We start from the raw sequence: 23,744 nt of genomic DNA, 5'->3' as shown, positions 1-23,744 counted from the left end.
TACTTTTTTCATCGGATTTTTGCGATTATCGATAATCGATATTTATCAACGACATTCCGATAGTAAACTTATCTAAGAACACTGCAAGATACATAAAGTTCATTTGTGTGAAATTTCATACAAATCGGTCCATCCGTTTTAAAGTCTATAGGATACGACATCACAAACAGACAAAGTTCCTTTTTATATCATAATAGATAATTGGATACATGCAATAGTTTGTGCGGTATTTACAGTAATTTATTAAAGTGGGTTAGTGAAAAGTATAACGTACCAAACGCTTTCTAAATATATCTATTTTATTACTTTTTAAGGGAAATAATTTAAATGAAAACCATACAACATTATTTCAAGTAAGAAATGGAAACATGTTTCTTGTTTTTTCCCCACCATTATATAATATTTAGCTTATTTATTGTTGTATCTTCATCTATAATATAAATCTTATCTGTCTGTTTAAATGTATGTATGTTTATATGTCTGCCAAAAACTTTCAACAAACGTGACGGATTTTCACGAGATCGATATCATTTGGAAGCCTGACCCTTCGGACGACAAATACCGAAGAATTGGCTAAAAACATTTATTCCTTCACCCTCAACAGGCCCGTTTTCTACAAGAAGGAGTCGCTTTTTTTTCGCCGATATTTTCGAAAGTCATCCCCTCTGTTCGATTACTAGGCTTAATTTAACCTTTCGCCACTTCCGGTTTTATGATGGACGCAAGAGCAAAGACGTCACTTTTTTAACGTTCTTTTTCTCCTTCGCAGTACGGGTTAGAGCCTGCCTGCCTGCCTACTACCATTTTTTTTTTGCTCAACGCACACATCCAAGCACCTGGGCAACGCCGAACACTCAGGCTAGTTATATACATATTGTATCCTGACTCCCTCCCCCAATAGAATGAACATGTTGACTCACTAATTGCGCATCCATTTGTTGGCATGTCTTTAATTGTTTCTAATTGTGATTCAATTGGTCAACTTGTCTAAAATCTAAGACCGTTTGAAAAAGTTATCATAATGCAAGCAAGCCTATTACCGGGTTTCATAATTATCTCGTAACGTTTCCCTCCTCCCCCGTTTTATATTGGGCAAATATTAGTCTGATGCGTTGACAGCATTTATAAAAAGCATTTTTATCTGAGCAAAAAAAAAAAAAAAAAAATAGCATTTCAAATCTCGCAATAAAAGCTTTTTGATCAAAGGAAACGAATCGATATATGCGATAATCAGAGCTAATTTGACGCCATGGACTATTCTAAAATTACACACTACCGAAAAAAAAATACTTTGAAACTTTAATTTAGAAATACAGTGGATATTAGCCTGCTGATTTCCGGACTGGAATAAAATAAACGTTTCTGTGCAGCTTAGGAGTCATATGCATATTTTTATGATACTATCAAATCTTATTCATGTATCGAGCACTGTTGAAGGAAATACATAAACAAAGTAATATATCATTTTATAAAAATAGCTGGCCTGACGAGGCTTATCTGGAAATATATACAGCAATTAATTCGAACTTGGCTGAGAAACATAGTGTAACCAGAGAAATATTCAGAATAATTCCGAAACTTATTGTAACCGAAACAAATCGACACTGACATAAAAGATTATACCAGAAAATTATGATAGAAAAATAAACTGGAATGTGAAACCTGATAATTAAAAAGAAAAGGATGAAACAAAACTTAACGTAGTAATATATATATATATATATATATATATATATATATATATATATAGTAATGTGATTGATAATTAAAAAAATCAAATTAGAATTAAAAATTAAAAATCTGTTTCATAAGAAGGAACAACAATTAATTCTAATTTTAATTTTTAAATTATCAATCACATTACTAAATATTAAAGTAGCTCTAGGATATTTGCCTATCGAGCTTATTATATATCTGAATTACAACGAGCACTGTTCTTTTCTTGTATTTTAATTTAATTAGTAATTTTACTATCACATTAGAGTACACACTGCTCTTTAGACTACTGTTCTAACCTTCTTTATATATATATATATATATATATATATATATAATATACGTACGTGTGAGTCTTCATTCATATTACTAAGCCGTCAAATCTATACGATTTATAAAATAATACACAAGAACGTGTACTTTTATGTTAGTATAGATTGTATTTATAGAGACATTTTAACCACATATGTTGTTTTTTACATAGGCATCACCACATTATCAAGGCCAAGAGGCCACTCAAGGATAAGGGTTAAAGAGTGTACAGTAGAAATTGGTCAATATAGTAATCATTAGTAATGAAAATTTGGTAAATTTGATAACTTATATGGAACGGCTCATCAAGAACTTATTTACGTTAGACTTGAACACAACCATATTGTAGTCAGCCGGAAAGCAGGAAAACGGAAGACAATTCCACAGGCGTGCAGTTCTAAGAAAGAAGTTTTGTTCATGGAATCTACGTTTAGGTTTAGGCACAGATAAAGTGGGGGGATTATTGATAGTGTTTACAGCTAGACGAGTGTTTCTTGTGAAAGTTTGGCGAGGGGGGACCATAGATTGAAGCTCAGTCGAACACTTTCCCTGAAAATAACGATACATCAGAGACAAACTCGCAACATCTCTTCTGTGAGATAGAGGTTGCAAGGAAGAGAAAAGGACATCTCCTACGAGGCTACGAAGTCTATTTTGAACTCTATCAAGGCAGGCCAAGTCCTTTCTAGCAGCTCCTGCCCAGATGTGGCAACAGTATTCCATCCTTGGACGTACCTGGCTCTTATATAGATAGAGAATAGCATCAGCAGTGAGATATCTACCGGATCGATAGAAAGATCCCACCATTTTTCCAGCGGCCTTGGCAACAGATTTGATGTACGTGTTCCATTTAAGATCAGGAGTAATGGTCAAGCCAAGAAGCTTGTCAAAACTTGAGGCCTCCTGAAGACGAGAGCCATTCATTTCAATTGATGCCAAATGTGGATCAGAATGTTGATGATGTAAAGAGAGAAGCTTGGTTTTAGATGCATCAAAAGTAACCAGCCACTCCTTACCCCATTGTACTACGTGGTCAAGATCAGAGGAGAGAGAATTGGAGAGAACTTGGTCGTTTACTGTCTTAGATGTGCTACCATAAATGGTAGTGTCGTCAGCATAAATGTCTACAAATTATGTAAGGATGTGATTTGGAAGATCATTAATGTAGATCAGGAAAAGAGTTGGGTCCAGATCTGATAGTGTTGATAAAGTACACATATTATGCACATGTAATATGATAAGCTGATATGATATATTGTGTATATGTATTAGTCAAGCGGATACCTCTGTGTAACTTAAGTGCAATTAATATATTTTTATAATTAACGACTCTATATACTGTGTGCAACCTTCTAAGTTTGACGAGTGTTTCATTCGACTATACCTTTTTTACAAAATCTATTTGAAGGTATATTGAAGGCCGCAAACCCCATTCTGCTTATTTTCAATTTTTCGATTTTTTTTCTCTGAATAACCCGCATTGTTTTCGTTTCATTGTTTTTATAGATGAGGAAAATTAATAGTATGGAAAATCCTGCAATTATTTTCAACTCCTACAGAAACATGTGTAAACGTTATCTTGTTTCTAAATTATCATTGAATTACGAAATAATAATACACCGAATTATACAGGGTCTGCCAAAAGAAGCTGGTGGTTAAAAGAAATCATAACTTTCTCAATTTTTTATATTTTTCTTTTATTTTTCATATCATCTAGAGTAACCCTTCCACGGTCATCATGAGTCCTTACACTAGCGAGGAGTGGATATTTATCGTAAAGTCATATTTTCGGTTTAATGAGTCAATATCAGAAACTCGAAGAGAATTTCGACGAAACTTACACGCAGGAAATTCCCCTACTCTCAATACAATAAAAGCTATGGTGGCTCGCTTTCATGAGCAAGGGTCTGTATGCGACTTCCATAAATCTGGTAGATCCTGTACGACAAGAAGTGATGAGAATCGTCAGAAATTAGCAGAGAGTGTGGCTGAGGACCCATCCAAATCAGTAAGAAGGAGATCAAGTCAAACTGGGGTCTCTCGATCATCTCTTCACAGAATGCTTCATGGAGAGGGAAAATTTCCATATAAAATTCAATTGGTGCAAGAGCTTCAGCCAATGACAATGGACAATACCCTGCAGAGAGCATAAGAGTGTGAAAATGAAAATGGTGGACATTTTAATAAAATCATTTTTCATAACTAAAATTAGACCTTGTGAAAAACATGCCCTGGATTAAGTTTTGTAAATAAAATTAGAATAAGTAGAGTATGATATCTTACTATACCCTAAAACAAAACGCAGAGGCTCATCTACCTACATATGAAAATTAGTAAGCATAACTTAAATATTAATGAAGTTAACTAAATTTAAAATCCGTCTGCTTCTTTTGGGACACCCTATATATATTATTTATAAAAAACATAATTGGCTATGATGAATCCTATAGCACTACCTTACTTGCTATTGAGCACTATTTTATATATACCGGAGTTTCATTGAATTAATACATTGAAAACTGCAATAATACTATCCTTATATATATATATATATATATATATATATATATATAATGATAGTATTATTGCAGTCTCTTAGAGATTAATTCAATGAAACTCCGGTATCTTTAAAATAATGCTCAATAACATGTAGAGCGGATTTATAGAATACATTTCTTTATATATGTTTATGGGAAAATATCTTTATTCACTTATATTTCACCTTTTATTCATACCAGTTTTTGAATTAATGAAGCTTGATGTAACGACAGAGCATATATAAATAAATGACAAAAGTTTATATTTCAAATCTCAAGATTTTACCCATCCTACTGTTTATTTATTTAAGTATGTTGATTTGCACAATTTTTAATAGCACCACAGAATTACTCATGTAATTTTTATATCAGTTCTTTTATTCTGTCCTTAACTCATCAGAAGGAAACGAACTTATCAACTTTAAAAGGAAATTGAAGAATATGGGCATGGTTACAAAATCCCCCAAAATGCAAGAAAAGTTGCAATTGCTTTTCGATTTGTTATGCCATCTTTTACTTTGAGATATATATATATATATGTGTGTGTATATATATATATATGTATATATATATATGTATATGTATATATATATATATATATATATATATATATGTATACTAGCATGGATACCCAGCGTTGCCAGGGTCGACATGAAGTTCGGTTTGGCCACACCTGCTATACTAAGAATATTAAGTAGTTTTTCATTATTATGTGTCAACTTTATCGTTATTCTAGCAAGAATTTCAAAAATAAAAAAAAAACGAATGAAAATACGAAAAATGTAATCACCCTTCATTTTAAATATGTTATCAATATAAATCAAATTTAAATAATAAACTTAAATAGAACACTTAAAACAATTCGCTCACTATAAACAATATCTAACACACCGCTATTTAATAACATCTATTTTCCATAATGTAAATGCAAATGAAGTCAACTCTTAATCGTATATTTTGCAATAATTATACTATATATAGGAATGAATGAAATACAGTAATGACTCTTTTATATATTAATCAAATCGCGAACAAACAAATAAACTGAGAAAACGTCCGCTAAAATAGCGACATTAGCATCAATAAGAGAAAACAACAACAACGCTTACCTGAACGTCAAAAGGGAAATCGTTCAATTCCAAATTTTCCATAAATGTTCCTTTGATAACACGTTTTTCAACGATGAAGGCCTCGCCTTTGTCGTTGAAATTTACCCGATGCCGAATATTTTCCTTCGGGTCGCCTAGGGTATTCTCGATATAGAGCTTCGGACTCCAATATTTCTTGATATCGATTCCTTCCAAAGCCTGCAAGAAACAATTATTAATAAGAACTGATTAAATTTCAACACTCGAAATGGGACAGAAGCAATGACAAGGAAACATGTTACGTAGGAATGCCCATAAATAGTTAATTAGATTGTTTATGTGAAAGAAAGGAACGCAACGAAACGAAGAAAACTGCTTAAGACAAAGTTTGCTTGCGATGATATGAAACAGTATTTATAAGCTGATTATATATATATATATATACACTTGTGCCCGATATTATTCATACCCCTCGGATCTTTGAGATTTCTATAAGAATATTGCTCAAACCAGAAGGTAGACAATATTAAAGGGATTTCAAACAATAAATCAAGCATAAGCATTTAATTTAAACTCAACAAATAAATAAATTATGCAAGTTTGAAACAGTATACAAAGAAAAACAATAATGGCACTAGTTCAAAATTATTCATACCTCTCTTACTAATAGTCAATAGCATGCCCTTTATTCTTAATAACTACCTGTAACCGTTTTGGATATTTATCAACAAGGTTTTTACAAGCATCAACACTGTTTTTTACCATTCTTCAATGCAGTAGTTCTCCAAATCCCTCAAATTTCTAGGTTTCCGCTTTTTAACCTTAGTTTTCAATATGTGCCAGAGGTTTTCGATAGGGTTAAGGTCGGGACTCTGGCTAGGCCATTCCAAAATATTAATTTGATTATCCTCAAACCATTTCTTGACTATTTTGGCAGTATGTTTTGGATCATTATCCTGTTGAAGGACCCAGTTTGGTCCTAAATGGAGCTTCTCCGCATCCTGTCTAATGTTTTTCTGGAGTATCTCCAAATATTGTTCCTTCTTCATGGTTCCATCTATCTTGACCAAACTACCTGGACCACTAGCCGAAAAGGAGCCCCAAAACATTAGGCTACCACCACCATGTTTCACCGTGGGTATGGTGTTCTTTGGGTTGTAAGCTTCTCCTTTCTTCCTCCAAACGTAAGAAGCATCCATATGGCCAAACAATTCAATTTTTGTTTCGTCAGTCCACAAAATACTTGAGAAAACGGACTCTGAAGAATTCACATGGGTCCTAGCAAACTTTAGACGTGCTGCAAGGTGTTTTCCGGTGTGCAATGGAGTCCTTCTTGGTCTTCTTCCTTTCAGACCATTTTCATGCAGAGTCCTTTGCAATGTTTGCCTTGATATTTTTATGCCAGAAGACTCCAGATTTTCTAAAATGTCCTTAGTAGTGGTGGTTGGATTTGCATTAACACTGCTTACAATATCCCTGGTGGCTCTAGCAGACAGTTTCCTTTTCCTTCCTCTACCAATCAAGTTGTTTGTTGTGTGGTGGCTCTGGAATTTTTTGATGATGCTCTGTACTGTTGCTGTAGGGACCTCAAATTTCATGGAAATTGACTTGTAACCTAAACCATCCTTATGTGAATTCACAATTTTAGTCCTAAGATCATTACTAAGCTCTTTTTTCTTCCCCATTCTAATAATTTTTATTCTTTTATTGGTTTTCAGTTGATATCATTTTAATTTCTGAAAAATGCAAAAAGCGAAATGAAATTAATCAAAGGTTGTATAAAAGCATTCAAAATAAGAATCAAACAGGAAACAAACAGTCAGAAACTCGATTAATACTGAAAAAATAAGGGGGTATGATTATTTTTGAACATTGCAGATTTTATAAATAGTTGTATATTTCTTTTATTACAAGTATCCCGAGATTTTAAAATGACGAAAATGATCAGAAGAGGTTTATTAAGAATATGTATCAATATGGACGTAAACAATAAATTCTTACAAAGTTACACCTAATAAACTCAATTTTCAAGGAGGGGTATGAATAATATCGGGCACAAGTGTATATCTATATATATATATATATATATATATATATATATATGAGAGAGAGAGAGAGAGAGGGGGAACACATTAAACACATTAACAACGCATCCAAAACGAGGGATTTACCGGTTTTGTTCAGATCAACGAACGTTTTCTGAATTAATTTTAGTCAGGTACATCGCGTAACGATTAACACATTCGATTTCAGGCTCTGCGGTTGTGGGTACGAATTCTGGCATAGTCATCTACGTCGCTGAGCTATAGTATTGCGAAACACGTATCAGTAGATAACTATATGTTTTATATAAATGAATCTTCATTTAAGTGATATAATTTCCTGTAGACTCTGTCATAGATTTAGTTGTTTCAAGTGGTAAAACATCAAATACCACTTGTAATGGTTGAAAATGATCCGGCGTCCTGCCTTTGAATCTCGTGGTTGATATGCTTGCTACGTCTAACGACACTAATGACTCGTGAAACGACAAAATATCTGGCTATGAATATATATATATAAAGTATATGTGTGATAACTCTACTAAGTGTGTTCGTTCTTGAGTTTATATATATATATATATATATATATATATATATATATATATATACGTGTGTGGGAGGTATTATTATCTAAGACAATCATATGGTACATCTTATTATCAAAGACATCAGAATATATATATATATCTTAATGTGTGTGTATGTATGTGTGTGTGGTCGAAAAGAATTAGTTCTTGAGAGTTTATTGTGGAGAAACACTGTGAAATCGTAAGACGGTATTTGAAAGAATCACATCCATCATGAGAAACCGAAAAAGTTGCACGCAAGAGATTTGGCATCATTTATCAGGAATCTGCGTGGACACAAACTGTTCTGACCCGTTATGAATGTGGGATGGTTAGTAATGCCGATCTTAGAATTCACCAGAGAATCCACAAATACGTGAACGTTTTCGACTATTGTTTCAGTGATGTTTCTATATGGCAAGTATATTGAATAGAACGTATATTAGGGGCCACAAACGCCATATGAGAGGCCATAAGAATAACGAAGCCGTTGCATTTGCTAGGTTTGGCATACTTACCATATTTCTGCCATAGAATATTTGTCACTGGCAGATTTGAAAAACAAACAAACAAACAAACACATAAACATAATATTTGTTGTCAAGCATAAACTATAAACAGTTTTAAGATTATAAAACTAATAATAAAATATTTTATTAAAATATGCCATTATAAATAAATGGAAATATCACCACGATTAATTATACTATTTACTTCATACTTGGAGATAAAAGTGAAAGAGTGAAAAAAAGAGAGGGAAAAGATAGACAGACAGGACATATAATCACGGAGCTGCTTCTCAACCGATTACAACGTGGATATTTTCAAGTCTCATGTATACAAATACTTGTTGAGCCGTCTTCGTGCATCTGGTGTGGCTATTTATGCACTAATTGTTCTAGAAAAAATATGAAACCACATTTTTTCACCACTGAAAAGCACGTTACATTCAATCATTTACATTATTATGATTCGACATTAAATACCCCCCCATAATGTCTCAATCCATTTCACCCATTGTTTTCAGCAATTATCTTAGTTTGCTCCATCGTCCAACCGACAATCAACGTGGCCTTTATTCTCGAGTGGCCTTCGAGCAGTGATAAACGGTAACCCATTAGTATATAAAACAACAACATAACCCCGAATAAACTTAATCTAGATTTTGTCTTTATTTCAAACGTTTCACTAGATTTTTTTTTTTTTAAATTTTTTTTTTATTACATTTTCACCCCAAACAAGGCACATTGCCACTTTACTGTAGGGGGCTACTATCAGGGGAAATATCTACTGGGGTACTATGTAGGGATTAGGGCAGCGAGATGTTGGTTCACGTTGCACTTGAACTTATGCATGTCAGTACAGTTGGGGAAGCAGTGACCTGGGATGGAATTCCAAAGTCTAGCAGTTCTGGGGAAGAAACTACTGGAGTAAAAAGATCTTTTACATCTAGGGATCTCTACAGTGTGGGGGTGGGATTTTGTAGCTTGTCGGGTCTGTCGAGGATGTTCACGTCGTGGGGGCACAAGTGCTTGCAGTTCTTCAGAGCATTCACCATTATAATACTTGTAGAACAGGCAGAGGGATGCAATGTTTCGACGATGGGACAGAGGCTGAAGTTTAGATGCCAGTTTAGGGCCTATCAGATTTGCGACTCTCTTTTGAACCTTGTCAAGGAGCGAGAGACTAGTAGCCGATGCACCGGCCCAAATATGACAGCAATACTCCATACATGGGCGAATAGTGGCCTTATAGAGGTACAGGATACTTTCGGGTGTTAGAAGTTTTCTAGCACGGTAGAGAGAGCCCACCTTCCTCGCAGCGGCCCTGGCAATGCCCTCGATGTAATTGTTCCAACTCATGTTTCCTGTGAACGTTAGGCCAAGGAGCTTGAAAGACGTACTCTCAGATAAAGAGTTGTTGGCCATTGCTATAGGTGGTAGAGAAGGTTTCTTGTAATTATTGAATGAAACCAGTTTTGTCTTGGTGGCATTGAACGTTACCATCCATTTTTGTCCCCATTCCACTACTGATTGGAGGTCATCCTCTAGTGTTTCTGCCATTACTTTAGATATATGTTCATTTGTTTTCCTGTCGTGCCTGCTATAGAGTGTGGTGTCATCAGCATATATACCCATCTCCGAGGCAATTTTGTCGGGGAGGTCATTTATGAATATCAGGAACAGCAGAGGACCAAGGATAGATCCCTGGGCCACTCCCGCATTTATATCATATTGTTTAGATGTACGACCGTCGAGGACAATTTTAGCGATTCAATTTACACAGATCAGCTATGGTCAATGGTTGATACAAAAGGTCATTCTTTTCTATTATCATATTTATTTTCTACTTATATATTTAATATACTTTGTGTGTGTGTGTGTGAGTTTGTTCCCTATGGACTCCAAAACGGCTTGATCGAGGTTTTTCATTTCACACAAATATATTTCATGCGTCTGACAGTGCTCTTAGAAAGGTTTTGTATCAGAGTGCTCTCCATTAGTATAAAAAAAATAATGGTGGAAAACTCCGATTAAAGAAGGAATAATCCGATATTGACCAAGGTTAACACTCTGATATAACCTAACATCATAAGTGCATTTCAGAAAGTTTTTCACCGCACAAGTTGAAAGGCCCGGCGTATAAACCAAACAGTAGGTTCTTTGATAAGATAGGTGTGAATTGGATATGGGCTTTCTGTTTAGAGCACAATTAAACGATGATACTTTACTTTTGCATTTCAAAATTTAATTATAGCCATCGATAATATAAAGCTCAATCGTCGGTTTGTGTGAATGTATGTATGTTTGTTTGTTTGTATGTCTGCCAAAACTTTCGACACAGGCGACAGATCCTTACAAGATCGGTATTGTTTTAAAACACGATCTTCCGGACAACACATATCGAAAATTGGCTCAAAACATTAATTACTTCACCCTACATCGGGCAGTTTTCTAAAAGTAGTGGTAACTTTTTTGCGTCGACATTTTCACAAAGTCATCGTATCGGTTGGATGGACTACGCTCAGTTTCAACCCTTAGGGCTTCCGGTGGCGATATGGAGACATCGGTTTAGACGTCACATTTTTCTTAACCTTATTTTCCTCCTTCGCGTTACGGGTTCGAGCCTGCCTGCCTGCCCGCTGCCACTTTTTTAAAAAACATCTTTGCCTACTGTTGTTTTCATTCCCCCTGCTACTACCACTTTTTTACACCCTCTCCGGTGTTCCTTACTACGCCACCTACGCACACCCGGGCAACGCAGGGCACCCCACTAGTTATATATAAATTTATTTTTTTTATAAAATCAACAGAAGTTTCTCGAAAGTGACACGTAGGCTACAATATATTGTGGAATCAGTCATTGTGGAGAGGTTTGTGAAGTTTCCTCCTGGTGCACCGTGGTGGATCTTCGAAGAGAGCAATAGATACTTTCACAGATTTTGATGACAATAAAATCATTGGTAGTGTTGAACATTCGTTGATTCTAATTCAAATTCGGGCAAGGTAAAGTCTTCCTGTTAATATTATATATATATATATATATATATATATATATATATATATATATATATATATATATATATATACACTAAAAATAAGACATCAAAACGTAATAGGTGGGATTTTATGTGTGCGTGTGTGCGTGTATGTGTTTGTGTACGCGTAGGTATATCTAATAACGGTTTACTCGACTAAGGTTTTAAAAGGACATGCTTTGTACATAAATTTAAAGTTCAATTTAAATGTCCAGAGACTGTATTCCTGACAGCGAAAGAAAAAAATACATAGTATGTTTGAATACCCCGACTTATAGAAGGGGTTAATCATGCATCTTTCTGATAACGGCCCCTTTTCTAAACAGATTACTAAACAACTTTCTTATGCTAGCTCCTACTTTCGAAAATGTTAGTAGACAGACACCGTATCTATTCTTGAGCATACCAATAAAGAAAACTCGAGATCCTAAAATCTATACTAATTACCAAAAAACATATTAACAAAATAAATTTCAATAAAAGTGATATTTTAACGCCTTTAAAAGGAACATAAAACATATTAATATAGTGAATTACATGTGACTTACTGAGCCGAAATAATATTACCTTTATAAATATCTTAATAAATTTTTCTGTTAGCTATCCCTGAAGATAATTTTGGACGGATCTTAAAGTACTTGGGTAAAAACCGACTATGGCAATTACATCAGCCAGTTCTTACAGGAAACACGAACACTCTTAAGAAAAGTAGAATGGATCAAAACAAAAACATAAAGGCAGGATTTGTCTATATTGTTTAATGAAAAATTCTTAAATGAAAGAAGTCTACACACACATTTTATATATATATATATATATATATATATATATATATATATATATATATATATATATACGTACACACTCATTTTCACTCCGATCAAGGCATATTACCATTTTTAAGTGGCTATTATTTGGAATTGTGTCTAATAGGGGACTAAGGAGTTGAGCAGTGCGGTAGCTGTTCAGGGAAGTATGAAACATGGGGGATTTCAATGTTTATCGATCCGAGGGAAAATAACTATTAGAATAGAAGGCTTTGTCGAATTTAGAAACCTCAGCAGTAAATGGGTGGGATTTTATGTGTGCGTAAGTGTTTGCGGACGTGTACTTTTTATATATAAAGGTTCTAGAATAGGTATTCGTATCTAGCCTTCATATTGCCTCGCTTTAGACGCTGTTAAATAGCAGACCATTACCGAAAGGTGAGAAAAACTCATATTCTAAAGACGTATTCGATTTGTTGAATGAACTCCAGGAAAGATGCAAAGAAATGATCAGAAAAAAAAACGTAATGGATTATTTTTGTCTGATATTTACGTTTCATCACCTTTTTTTTATCATTCTTTTATTTATTTACCACATCAATACAACTGGCCAAACCTGAATAAAAAAGGGGGAGATTGAACTAGAAAAAGTATTTATATATTAATATTACTCGCTGTTTGCTTCAATGGTAGACTTGATTGCTCGGATTGCATCGGGAATAGGTGTTGGCCGTGAGATTCGTGTGGTACAAGCGTGTTGGCTACACGAGATTCCATGGCTAATATCAACATCCTTTATGCTAAGAAGCCTGATGCTAATCGATTTTTTTTGCCTGTGTTAAATGGTGTAATATCTGGAGAAATAAATATGAAATTTAAGCCCGTACTAAAAAGTAGAAGTTTAACACTCCAGGATGAATATGAGACATCCCAATAGTTCTCGATAAAGTTACTGAAAAGCTTCGGGCTATGGCTGTACTTAACGATAGATATTAAACTAAATATCTCTTTGCGGAATTTGCCATCGAAAAAAAATAGATAGTTTTCTGAAGAGAAATGTGTTCACACAAATAATCTATAATATAAAGGCAAAAATCTGATTGTATGTATGTATGTATGTATGTATGTATGTATGTCTGCCTCAAACTTTTGACAGAGGCGATGGATTTTCACAAGATCGCTATCATTTTGAAACAATCCTTCGGACGACAAATAGCGAAAAATTGTCAAAAAGCATTAATTCCTTCACCCTTAAATGGGCACTTTTGTACAGGGAGCGTCATATTTTTCTTTGCTGACATTCATTCAACCCTCGATTCCACGACGTCGCATAGAAGCTGTTATTTCGACGGCCCGTGACGTCACAACCACGGTGGACACATTGGTAAGACAGTTTGTTTTTCAGCTCTTTTTCCACTGGCGTGATACGGGATCGAGCCTGCATACTACTCCTATATTTTTTTTGCGCTCGCAACCAACACCCTTACACACACCTCAACTTTCTTTTCCACGTTCGTGTCATTGGTTCGAGCCTGCCTGCCTGCCTACTACAACTTTTTTTTTTTTTGCTCGAAAGACACCTCCGAACACCCGGGCAACGCCCGGCACGCAGACTAATTATAATAAAAAAAGAAGGTTGTCTAAAGTGGTTTAAACGGTTCTCTGTTAAGTTCCTGGATACCGTTGTGGACTATGGAATCGGCTATGCAAAATTTGAATCCTCTCGGAACTGTTCTGGTTATTTATGCATTAATACGTCTAAGAATTTAATAAAACGACAATTTCCACAGAGTTGTATCTAAAAGAACACATAAGATCATATTATTCAATTTCAAATGGTATTATAATTCTGCGTTGAATGAATATAATCTGGTGGTTTAAATACAAAACTGAAAAAAAAAACCGACTTGTGGAACTTGCCTCCTGCTGACTGTTTTCCTCCTATCTTTCTTTCCCATCAATTTTTTTTGGGGGGGGTCATATATTGCTTTCCTCCTATCTATAACCTTGTTTTGTTTTAAGCCTAAGACCAATATCTCTCTCCTATTTTTGCAATAATTATCTTTTGTTCTTGCTAGTTCTTATATCAACTGATTTCACTCGTTGTTTGAAGTGATTCGCATTAAAAACATCTATGAATGGATCTATTTTCAAGTGTTGTTTCTGGCTGTTTTCCTCCTCCACGTAGCCTTGATATTTTCAAGACTAAGGCTAATAACGATCGCATGTCTTTGCGATAATCATCTTTAGTTCTTGTTAGCTTCTTATGTCAATTGGCTTCACGCCTTGTCTGATAATATTTCTATAACAAAAAGATTAGTAACTATGCGTGACGAAATAGTATAAATTCAAACGTGAAGCTTGAATTCACCCTGGCAACCTTTGCCATGTTTATAAAAAATAGGTTTGTAAAACGAAATCAGCTCACACTTTTATTTTTTATTTTAAATTCAAACAAAAAGGAGATAAACATTACTCTTAGTCGACATAAGTTATTTTAATAGAAATGCAGTGTAGAAATTAGTCTAGAAGTATTGTAATTTGCCTACAATTTGTGACGTATTTGCATTCTATGGCTTAATCACGTTGACCAATTTGTTTTCAGTAGATCTGCGAAGTTAAGCAACGTTGAGTCTGGTCAGTACTAGATGGTTGACCATTTGGAAACACCAAACGATACATGTCTGAGGACGTTGACGCTTCTGGCAAATGTCGCGTAAAAACTGACCTCCAGCTATCTCGATCCTGTTCTGCCGTTGGATCACGCTGATTGGAACGAGAGAGTGAGGTTGGATCGGCGCAAACTGGCCTCATTTCAAAAAATTCCCAGCGCCAATATCCGTTATCCCTAGGGTGATCAAATGGTCTTAATTTTTCTCACGGACAACCGTTATTATTTGCGTAAAAAAAGTAATATTTAATATATATTACAAACATGAGAATCTACCGTAAATGTTAAATGTTGGTGAAGTAATAAGTGTCAGGCATGTTGTTATTTCAAGAAGTAGTGTACCCGACCGGACCGGAAGTGATTAAGATAAATTTATCATAGAATGCACTTTTAATTTTTTTTTCTGTCCATTATATTTAACTAAATAAATCCCACATTTATCTTTGTATATATCGCTCTCTCACACCGTGTGTTCCTATTTACTTGCCTCCCCACAAGGGCAGTGTTAGAGGCAAGGTTGGTTTTTCATTTGGGGGAAATCCATCTCCCAAAAAGAGGTACTCTGTATAGAAACAAAAATGAAAATTTTCTTAGTCATGAAGGATTTCTCCTCCATGATGATCTTGGCAACCGTGTTGATTTAACTGGTCTTATATTTTTTAATATCAGTTAGTATTAAGAGACAAAGCTGTTCTATTTCTTCGGCGTTGTTGTCTCAATCACATAAGTCCATCTGCACATACAATAAACATGTATGAAAATTATATAGAAAAACAAGTCTCTTTGTTTTTAGACACGAATAATAATACTTATATGTAATAATATTAATAATAAGTTTATATAGAAATAAAGCAACATTAGAAATACAACACAAGGGCCCAAGAGAAATAAACTGACCGAAAATAATACATTTTTCCCTTCCTCAGAAGAAATACATACACATAACTAACCTCAGCTGGTATCACATAAAATGGACATAAAAGATCAAGGAAAATTCAACAACCGCGGAGAGAGAACACCATGTAGACCTCCACCGGAATGATGCGAAGTACACTTGTAGGTTCGGGGAGGCTTTTCTTCACTCAAATTGTAAAGAATACCAACGGACATCACCAGTAAGAAATCTATGACAAACGACTGTTTTGATAACATAAAATGATTCGCAATAAATTTCGAAAGAGGCCAAGAATGTTGAACGTCTGAAGTGATGTGTGGTTGCTCCGCCACGAGGGAACACTATAACCGGTTGTCAGTAAACAATCATTGACTATAATTTACGTGTCATCTTCGGATGAGTAAATGATGAAGCAATAGAATATAGAAGCAACCCTATTTCTTTTTACAGTTCTGAATTTTAGAGATGAGGTATGATTGCTTGTATTACTTAGATCAATTGGACAATTGTTCTAATCTTAAGTCTTATTTGCACAACGTTTCGGTCGATTCAACCGCCGATCTTCTCCAATCCGTAAATAACACGAGATACACGTAATTTAATATTATGTCTCATCGGCAACCTATCTGGTTTCGTAAATTTAGGTTTCTAAGAACTTCTAATTAATAAATCGATCTAATGAAAAGATTAATCATGAATTATTAAGAAATAATATTCGCATGGCGTTTTGCTTGATAATTGTATTGACTTTATAATTGTTTTCTTTGTAATTGTACTTTATTTTTTACTTAGAACAAAAATACGAAACCTCGGAAGTATAAAGTTAAACACGCTTTCTTCTTTGACAAACATGGCGACTTATACATCAGAAGAAGGTCGGAAGTTTCATCGACCGATTCGTTGTACAGATAACACTGGAGATGAGAACAATTGTCTGTTTAATCCAAATAATACAAACATGATTATTTTTAGTTATGCCAGAAAAATGTTTTAAAAGACATGACACAATTTATAAATATTCGAATGAAATCAAAGAAGTACAAGTGGTAGTGCTTGTTCGTCTAGTACTTTCTATAAAGGGAAAATATCCGCAGGGGTGCTCGGCGTTTCTCAGTCTTAAAATACGCTAAAACATACTATTTTAATTTGTGCAGATTTTGTTATTATGATAGAGTCAATTATTTCATATTATATCGTATCCAATACATAGTTAATTAAAAAAATGGTTTGAATGCCATCAGCTAAAATCAAAACCGAAACCAAAACCAAAACATAGTTTCACGACTAAAACTATGTCTACAAGTCATGCAAAGACTGAAGTTTATTTATACTCAATATGGTTGGACGATGGAAAGGAATTTTATGAACTATTAATACAAGTTGGTTTCCATGAAAACAGTATGTTCGATAGACAAGATGCAAGCAAGGGCGGTTGGACGGGTCACAGGGCTTTATAATCATATAGATTATAAGTCTATTTTTCAGAGTCATCTCTTTAGTTTTATGATTTGGATGCTGGGAGATAAATTTTAAACAATAATGTAAATTTAATTTTATCATACTATTTTTGCGATGAATATATATGACCTTATTTAGATATAAACCGTGACTCAAAACATCATTTTGACGTATTGGATGTTGAGCGAAGTGAAATTAAAGTTACTTCACTTCGGCAAATGTATTAAATAATGTTATGAATTAGTTTAAGGATAAAACATTTTAGACAAAATACTTAAAAAGATAAACATCCTCCGCTTTGGAAATTACCGCAGTTTTATTCAATGAAAACGAAATAACAATCTTGATTGAATGTTTCTTACAAGATTCTTCTGTTCAGTATTTTTAGCTGGATGTTGGTGGTAATTACGCTGTATCAATGTTAAAACGTTCTATAGTGATCGTGCTGCAACGAGTTATAGTTAACTTTCGATCTATTAAGCATACTTCGCTCACTTTTCTTTGAGAAGGGTCAAATAGTTCATGTTCCTTCGTTATGATATTGTGATACCACATCTAACCTATTATAATTATAAATAAAACTATAATTTACCAATAGAAAGTATACATCAAATCGTTTGACAATCAGCTAGTAAAGAAGTCTAAATCTATAAGACAAAATGAAAACAGGACGATAACAGCCACAGGAAACGGAAATGCAGCTAACAAAATGTGCTTACTGGGTGTTATGACGCCGCTCGTTCTGTACGAAATACATCAGTTAAATAAATACATTTTAAAGCACGTTTGAAGAAACATAGGAAATGTGTCTCGTTGCTTTATAGGATATGCAGTTGGTCTAATCAATAGTGTTGGGAACTATAAAATCAGCTATGTTATTGATGAATCTTATCTTTATAATTATTATTTATTCATTAATACTTGGAGAACATGTAAAAAATAAATCTTTCACCTAAAAAAGAAAATTGGCATTCAATTAATTACAGTAGTTATTATGAGGTTCTATTAAAAAAAAAAATTCACAATCAGACGACAGAGAAACGAAGAAAACCAATAACTTTGTATGGACAAACATGCTCAATTTCAACCCGGATACTGGAATCAACCACCCATATCAAACTGTTGCTATATTTTCTCTATTTTAATGCTATCTTTTATAAATTGTGTTGCTAATATTTATGTACTTTAATATATATTTAAAGCGAGTAATCCCGGTATCAGTCAGATATCTTTTCTCTGTTTATCACGTGAGTAATCGAAGAGATTGTGAGTGGACTAAATATAAAAATGCAAAACACCGATGAGAAATGGCAATTTTACCGTTTCAGAACGTGAAAAACAGATAGCGATAATGAATGAGCAAATAAACTTCTATTATGATTAAATAATTCTGAGAACGGAGTTACGGAATACCCCACTTTCGTTGAGCAATCTTGTGCTATTATAAGTTTCTGCTATTTGTATGGCCCACTAAAATACGAGTGCCAGTACACCAGGAATCATGCCCACTTGATTTTCCCTACGGTGACTAAGAGCGAGAACAAGTAAATGAAACTGCTATTTTATCACGAAACCATTGGCACGATAAGATATGATAGCCCATAGCCACAGTTATGTAATCTATATTTTCAATACCTTTATTACGATGACACTATGTGTTTGATTGCCTTGAAATATTTGCACGTATGCAATTCTCTATCTATATAAGAGCCAGATACGTCCAAGGATGGAGTACTGTTGCCACATATGGGCAGGAGCTGCTAGAAAAGACTTGTCCTGCCTTGATAGAGTTCAAAATAGACTTCGGGGCCTGGTGGGAGATGTCCTTTTCTCTTCGCTGCAACCTCTGTCTCACAGAAGAGATGTTGCGAGTTTGTCTCTGCTTTATCGTTATTTTCATGGAAAGTGTTCGACTGAGCTTCAATCTATGGTGCCCCCTCGCCAAACTTTCACAAGAAACACTAGACTAGCTGAAAACATTATCAATCATTTTCCCCACTCTTTATCTGTACCTAAACCTAAACATAGATTACATGATCAAAGCTTCTTCCTTAGAACTGCACGCCTGTGGAATTGTCTTCCGTTTTCCTGCTTTCCAGCTTTCTATAATATGGTTGTCTTCAAGTTCAACGTGAACAAGTTTCTGATGAGCCGTTCCACTTAAGTTAACAAATTTACCGAACTTCCATTACTATCGATTACTATATTGTCCTTTTGACTACTGTTCACTCTTTAACCCTTATCCTTGAGTGGCCTATCGGCCTTGATAAGTTGTGACGTCTATGTAAAAAAAAAGTCGATAATACTTCTTAACAACTAGATAGCTTCACCGTCTGAACATTAGTTTTAAATAGATACGATTGCATTCATAACGTTGTTGTGTATATTTATCTCCCTCCCACGACAGGATGATTACACAAGGGTCAATAAGTGGAATTTGAAGACTCAACGTTTTAGAAAAAAAATAAATAAAAAAAAACATTGGCCTCAAGTGGTAAGCAATAAACTAATTCTTCCTCAAAAGGAGACTGAAAAGTTGACTTCTTAGAATTGCACAGAGAACAATCCATGTAAACGATGGCCTCAACTCTGTGGATTTTTGTGGCAATGCTGAAAACACGAAACAAAATCTCTTTCTTGTGTTCATATACAATCTATAGTTATATTATAGATATATAAGTATTAACTATTTTTGTAATGTTTCGAGAAATTAATTCCTTTTTGAAATATGATCGCAAAATAATGAAAAGGAAAAGAAATCAATTTGCTTCTTCACCTACTACTAGAAATAGGTCGCAACGTAAAAAAAAAATCAAGTTCCTCAAAAGAACAGGACATTTAAATTCATAGCATTTGTCCTGGAAATAAAACTATATTCCGAAACAGTACTATTTGTTATATTAAAATACAGACAGTTCGTAAATTAAAAAAAAAAGTAACAAATAATAGTTAATTGATAAAATCTCTTATTTCGAAACCAATATGCAAATTAGTTAAACTTGCGACCTCACATATAAATAAGCAGAATATAAAACTATCGTTCGACTATTGAGCAGAATAAACTTGACTTCATCGCTGCGCGATGGATTCAACACAAAGTTCACATTTAATCACTTAGATTTTATGTGACTTTGAATATTATAGAGAAGGAAACAAGAAGATAATAAAATGTAATAAACCCATTTGGCATAATAATGGTTGGAATATTCGCTAATAGCGCGCATACATTTCCAATCCTCGATCCAGTGATACTACAGATGGAAAAGTAAAATGATAAATGCCGCTTTTTAAACATTTGTATTAAGATCGAAATGTGATTCGGACGAACACCAAAAAGCAATTTACTTGCATAACAACCCTCTTTCGTTCTCCAGTTTTTTTTAGTACACTCTCCTCTTCACTTCCAAAAGCAATGATTTTCACATGAAATTTACTCGCTGTCTTCCAACCAACGAAAATCGCTTTAAATTTAACAAAACAAGTCTGTGTTAAATTAATCGTACTCATAAAAAAGTTCAATGGAAAGAGAAATGAAATTTCTCCAGCAAGTGCAACGAAATGACCCAAGGACATGTGTTAAACTCTCTCTCTCTCTCTCTCTCTCGCCTTTGGCCGAGGGAGGAGGAAAAGAACACTGCAAGCCTCACATATGAGTTCTATCAACTCGCGCTCATCTATACACGCACTAACAAGAACAAGGTACACCAACGCATACTTACAGAGTGACATATTGTCTTTTATTCAAGATATTCATATCCACACTAACAAATATACAGACATACACAGCCCAACCTCTCCTGTGTGATATCTCCCTTTCTTACTCAAAACATGGGTTATATAAACTCTCACAAACGAACATTTCTGGCTAAAAATAACTTATTTTAAACTTGTACTCATATAAGCGTTCTATTTAATCATGTTTCCCTTGATTTTTAATTTATAAAACATATGTTTAGATTTTAGCCAGCAATTGCTAACTGGTGACCTTAACAATCCTTAATGTTTCATTTATTTCTATTTTAATATGTATGCACAACTGTTCTTGTATACCATGCACTAGCGGAGTGGGCGTCCGCCTTTGCCCGATCGTAAGATATGCTTAAATATGATATTTTAATTCGTCCAAATTTCGCATGTATTATTATAGAGTCATGATTTCAAAAGTTAAAAAAAAAACGTATTTGGGTGCTCTAAGCTAGAATCATATCCGAAAGCAAAACTGTAGCATTAAAACCTGGTGAAGTTACCACTGTACCAACGTTACATGTAAATGAACTGATTAAAAATAAAAATTAAAAATAAACTAAGATGAATGTACAAAATGTATAACGATTTTTTTCAATTTCGACCCATTTTTGACCCCTTAAAAAACTATTTTAACCGGTTAAAGACCAATAAAAGCACGGTCTGTAAAAAAATCCAATCATCTGAGACCCCTAGCACCGGTCTGCGATTTTGTTTCCTAAGAGATTTTGAAAATATGGCGACAGACAGACAGACAGACAGCATTTATATATTAGATTTTATTTATTTGCTACGTTGTAACATTTGTAAACAATTTATAAACTTTTATCGATGTGGTTCCTGGAAATTCCTAAAGACGCTATTGTCTAGACCGACCTTACCAAGATCAGGACGCATGCCACAAACTCAACATTATAAGGTTAAGGATGGAAGTAAATCGAGCAATCCTGGGTAAAGAGGCATGCCTTTGCCTACAGTAGGGTGCAGTAACCTATGAAAAAAGAAACCCCACGTGGTTCTCGACTATGGATAACCAATTTATTTTCCTTTTATAAAAGGCAAAGAATATATTTAAAAAAAAAAAGCTATAAAAAAGGGAACACACTTTTGATTAAAATATGTAAGATGTATTATTTAATGGTGTATGTTCCAACGAGCTGCAAGCACTTGTACCCCCTCTACGTAAATACCCCCGACAAACCCGATAAGCAGTACAATCCCACCTCTTTACAGTAGAGATCCGCAGAACCGCTAGACTTTGGAACTCCCTGCCAGGTTCCTGCTTTCACAACTGTACTGACATGCAGAAGTTCAAGTGTAACGTGAACCGACATCTTGCTGCCCAACTCCCAACCTCGTACATCTGTAGCCTGTGTCCCTAATACTAGCCCCCTACGTCAAAGTGGCAATGTGCCTTGTTTGGGGTGAAAATGTAATAAACTTGATTGGATGAAACGACGATTGGATGTATTATGTTTAAAATGTCAAGAACAGGTCAAACTATTTTACTTTTTTCAGAAAGATCTAGATTAATATGTTGTCCATAATGCATGGAAATTTTCTGGATTTTTCCAGAGTTGATTCACTGTTTTATTTTTATTTTTTCTCTTTCTACTTGGTTGAAAACGGACATTCTTTAATGAGATTGTACTCAACATAAAAAAAAACGCATCAGCATTTCCTTGAACCAATCAGTGCCAAGCTCAAAGAAAACCGTCTTTGCCTTTTATCACCATGGTTGCTTTATAAAAACACAAGAGAGAAAGAAGGAGCGAAAGAAAAAGAGAGAAAGACTGAAAAAGAAAAAAAAAGAAAGAGAGAGAATACAAAGATCTAAGACATAGCCAGAAGAAGCTATTTCCAATTTTGGTGCTTTTAGGATATTGAATGCTGTTAATGACGGGTATTTGAGCTTTATGCAAAGAGCTACGCCTCCCCAAAACACACGAGTCCGGGGAAAAAAGGCAGATATGAAAAAGACGACAAAGCTATCTATTTCTCTCATCTACCACACGCATTCGCATAAAATGGCTTGCGATAGCGAATAGGAAATAACCGTTATTTATAAAACTTGAGAGTAAATGTTCAATGCTGGACTAGGTATTCACTTCGGTGAAATCAAAGTTATAATTTGAAACACTGTAAACGGCACCTCGCTAATTTACCAAAGAAAATCATGACACTCTTATTTGTAAACATGCGGATGAGAAGAGAGAGCAACCTGAATCTCTGTAATTATTTATGAATGAACACCGGACGTTTTTAAAGTATGTACGCCCCTAATAGCTTTGTCTATGTTTTTGCAGATTTCACTAGTACAGGGAAACAACACTCCATTTTCTTAGTAAAGAAGAAATCATTCTACACTAAGGCAATTCTTATTTTTGTTTTTGGATTCTGATTTTTTCTC

General features: G+C 34.4%; 1 protein-coding gene across 9 annotated transcripts in view; it reads right to left on the bottom strand.

The window, feature by feature from the left end:
* Positions 1-23,744, bottom strand: part of LOC145292080 (cys-loop ligand-gated ion channel-like) — a 1,494,476-nt gene that overhangs the window by 740,327 nt on the left and 730,405 nt on the right. For all 9 annotated transcript variants that reach the window (XM_080138143.1, XM_080138147.1, XM_080138146.1 and 6 more), the window contains one exon: positions 5,675-5,872. In XM_080138143.1, coding sequence (XP_079994269.1) covers positions 5,675-5,872 — 198 coding nt within the window. The remainder of the gene's footprint in view (positions 1-5,674; positions 5,873-23,744) is intronic.

The sequence above is a fragment of the Euprymna scolopes genome, chromosome 13, assembly GCF_053919585.1.
Source record: "Euprymna scolopes isolate OS-2025 chromosome 13, ASM5391958v1, whole genome shotgun sequence".
Classification (NCBI taxonomy): Eukaryota; Metazoa; Mollusca; class Cephalopoda; order Sepiida; family Sepiolidae; genus Euprymna; species Euprymna scolopes.
The sequence above is the reverse complement of the archived record's forward strand: the minus strand, read 5'-3'. Positions and strand labels throughout refer to the sequence as shown.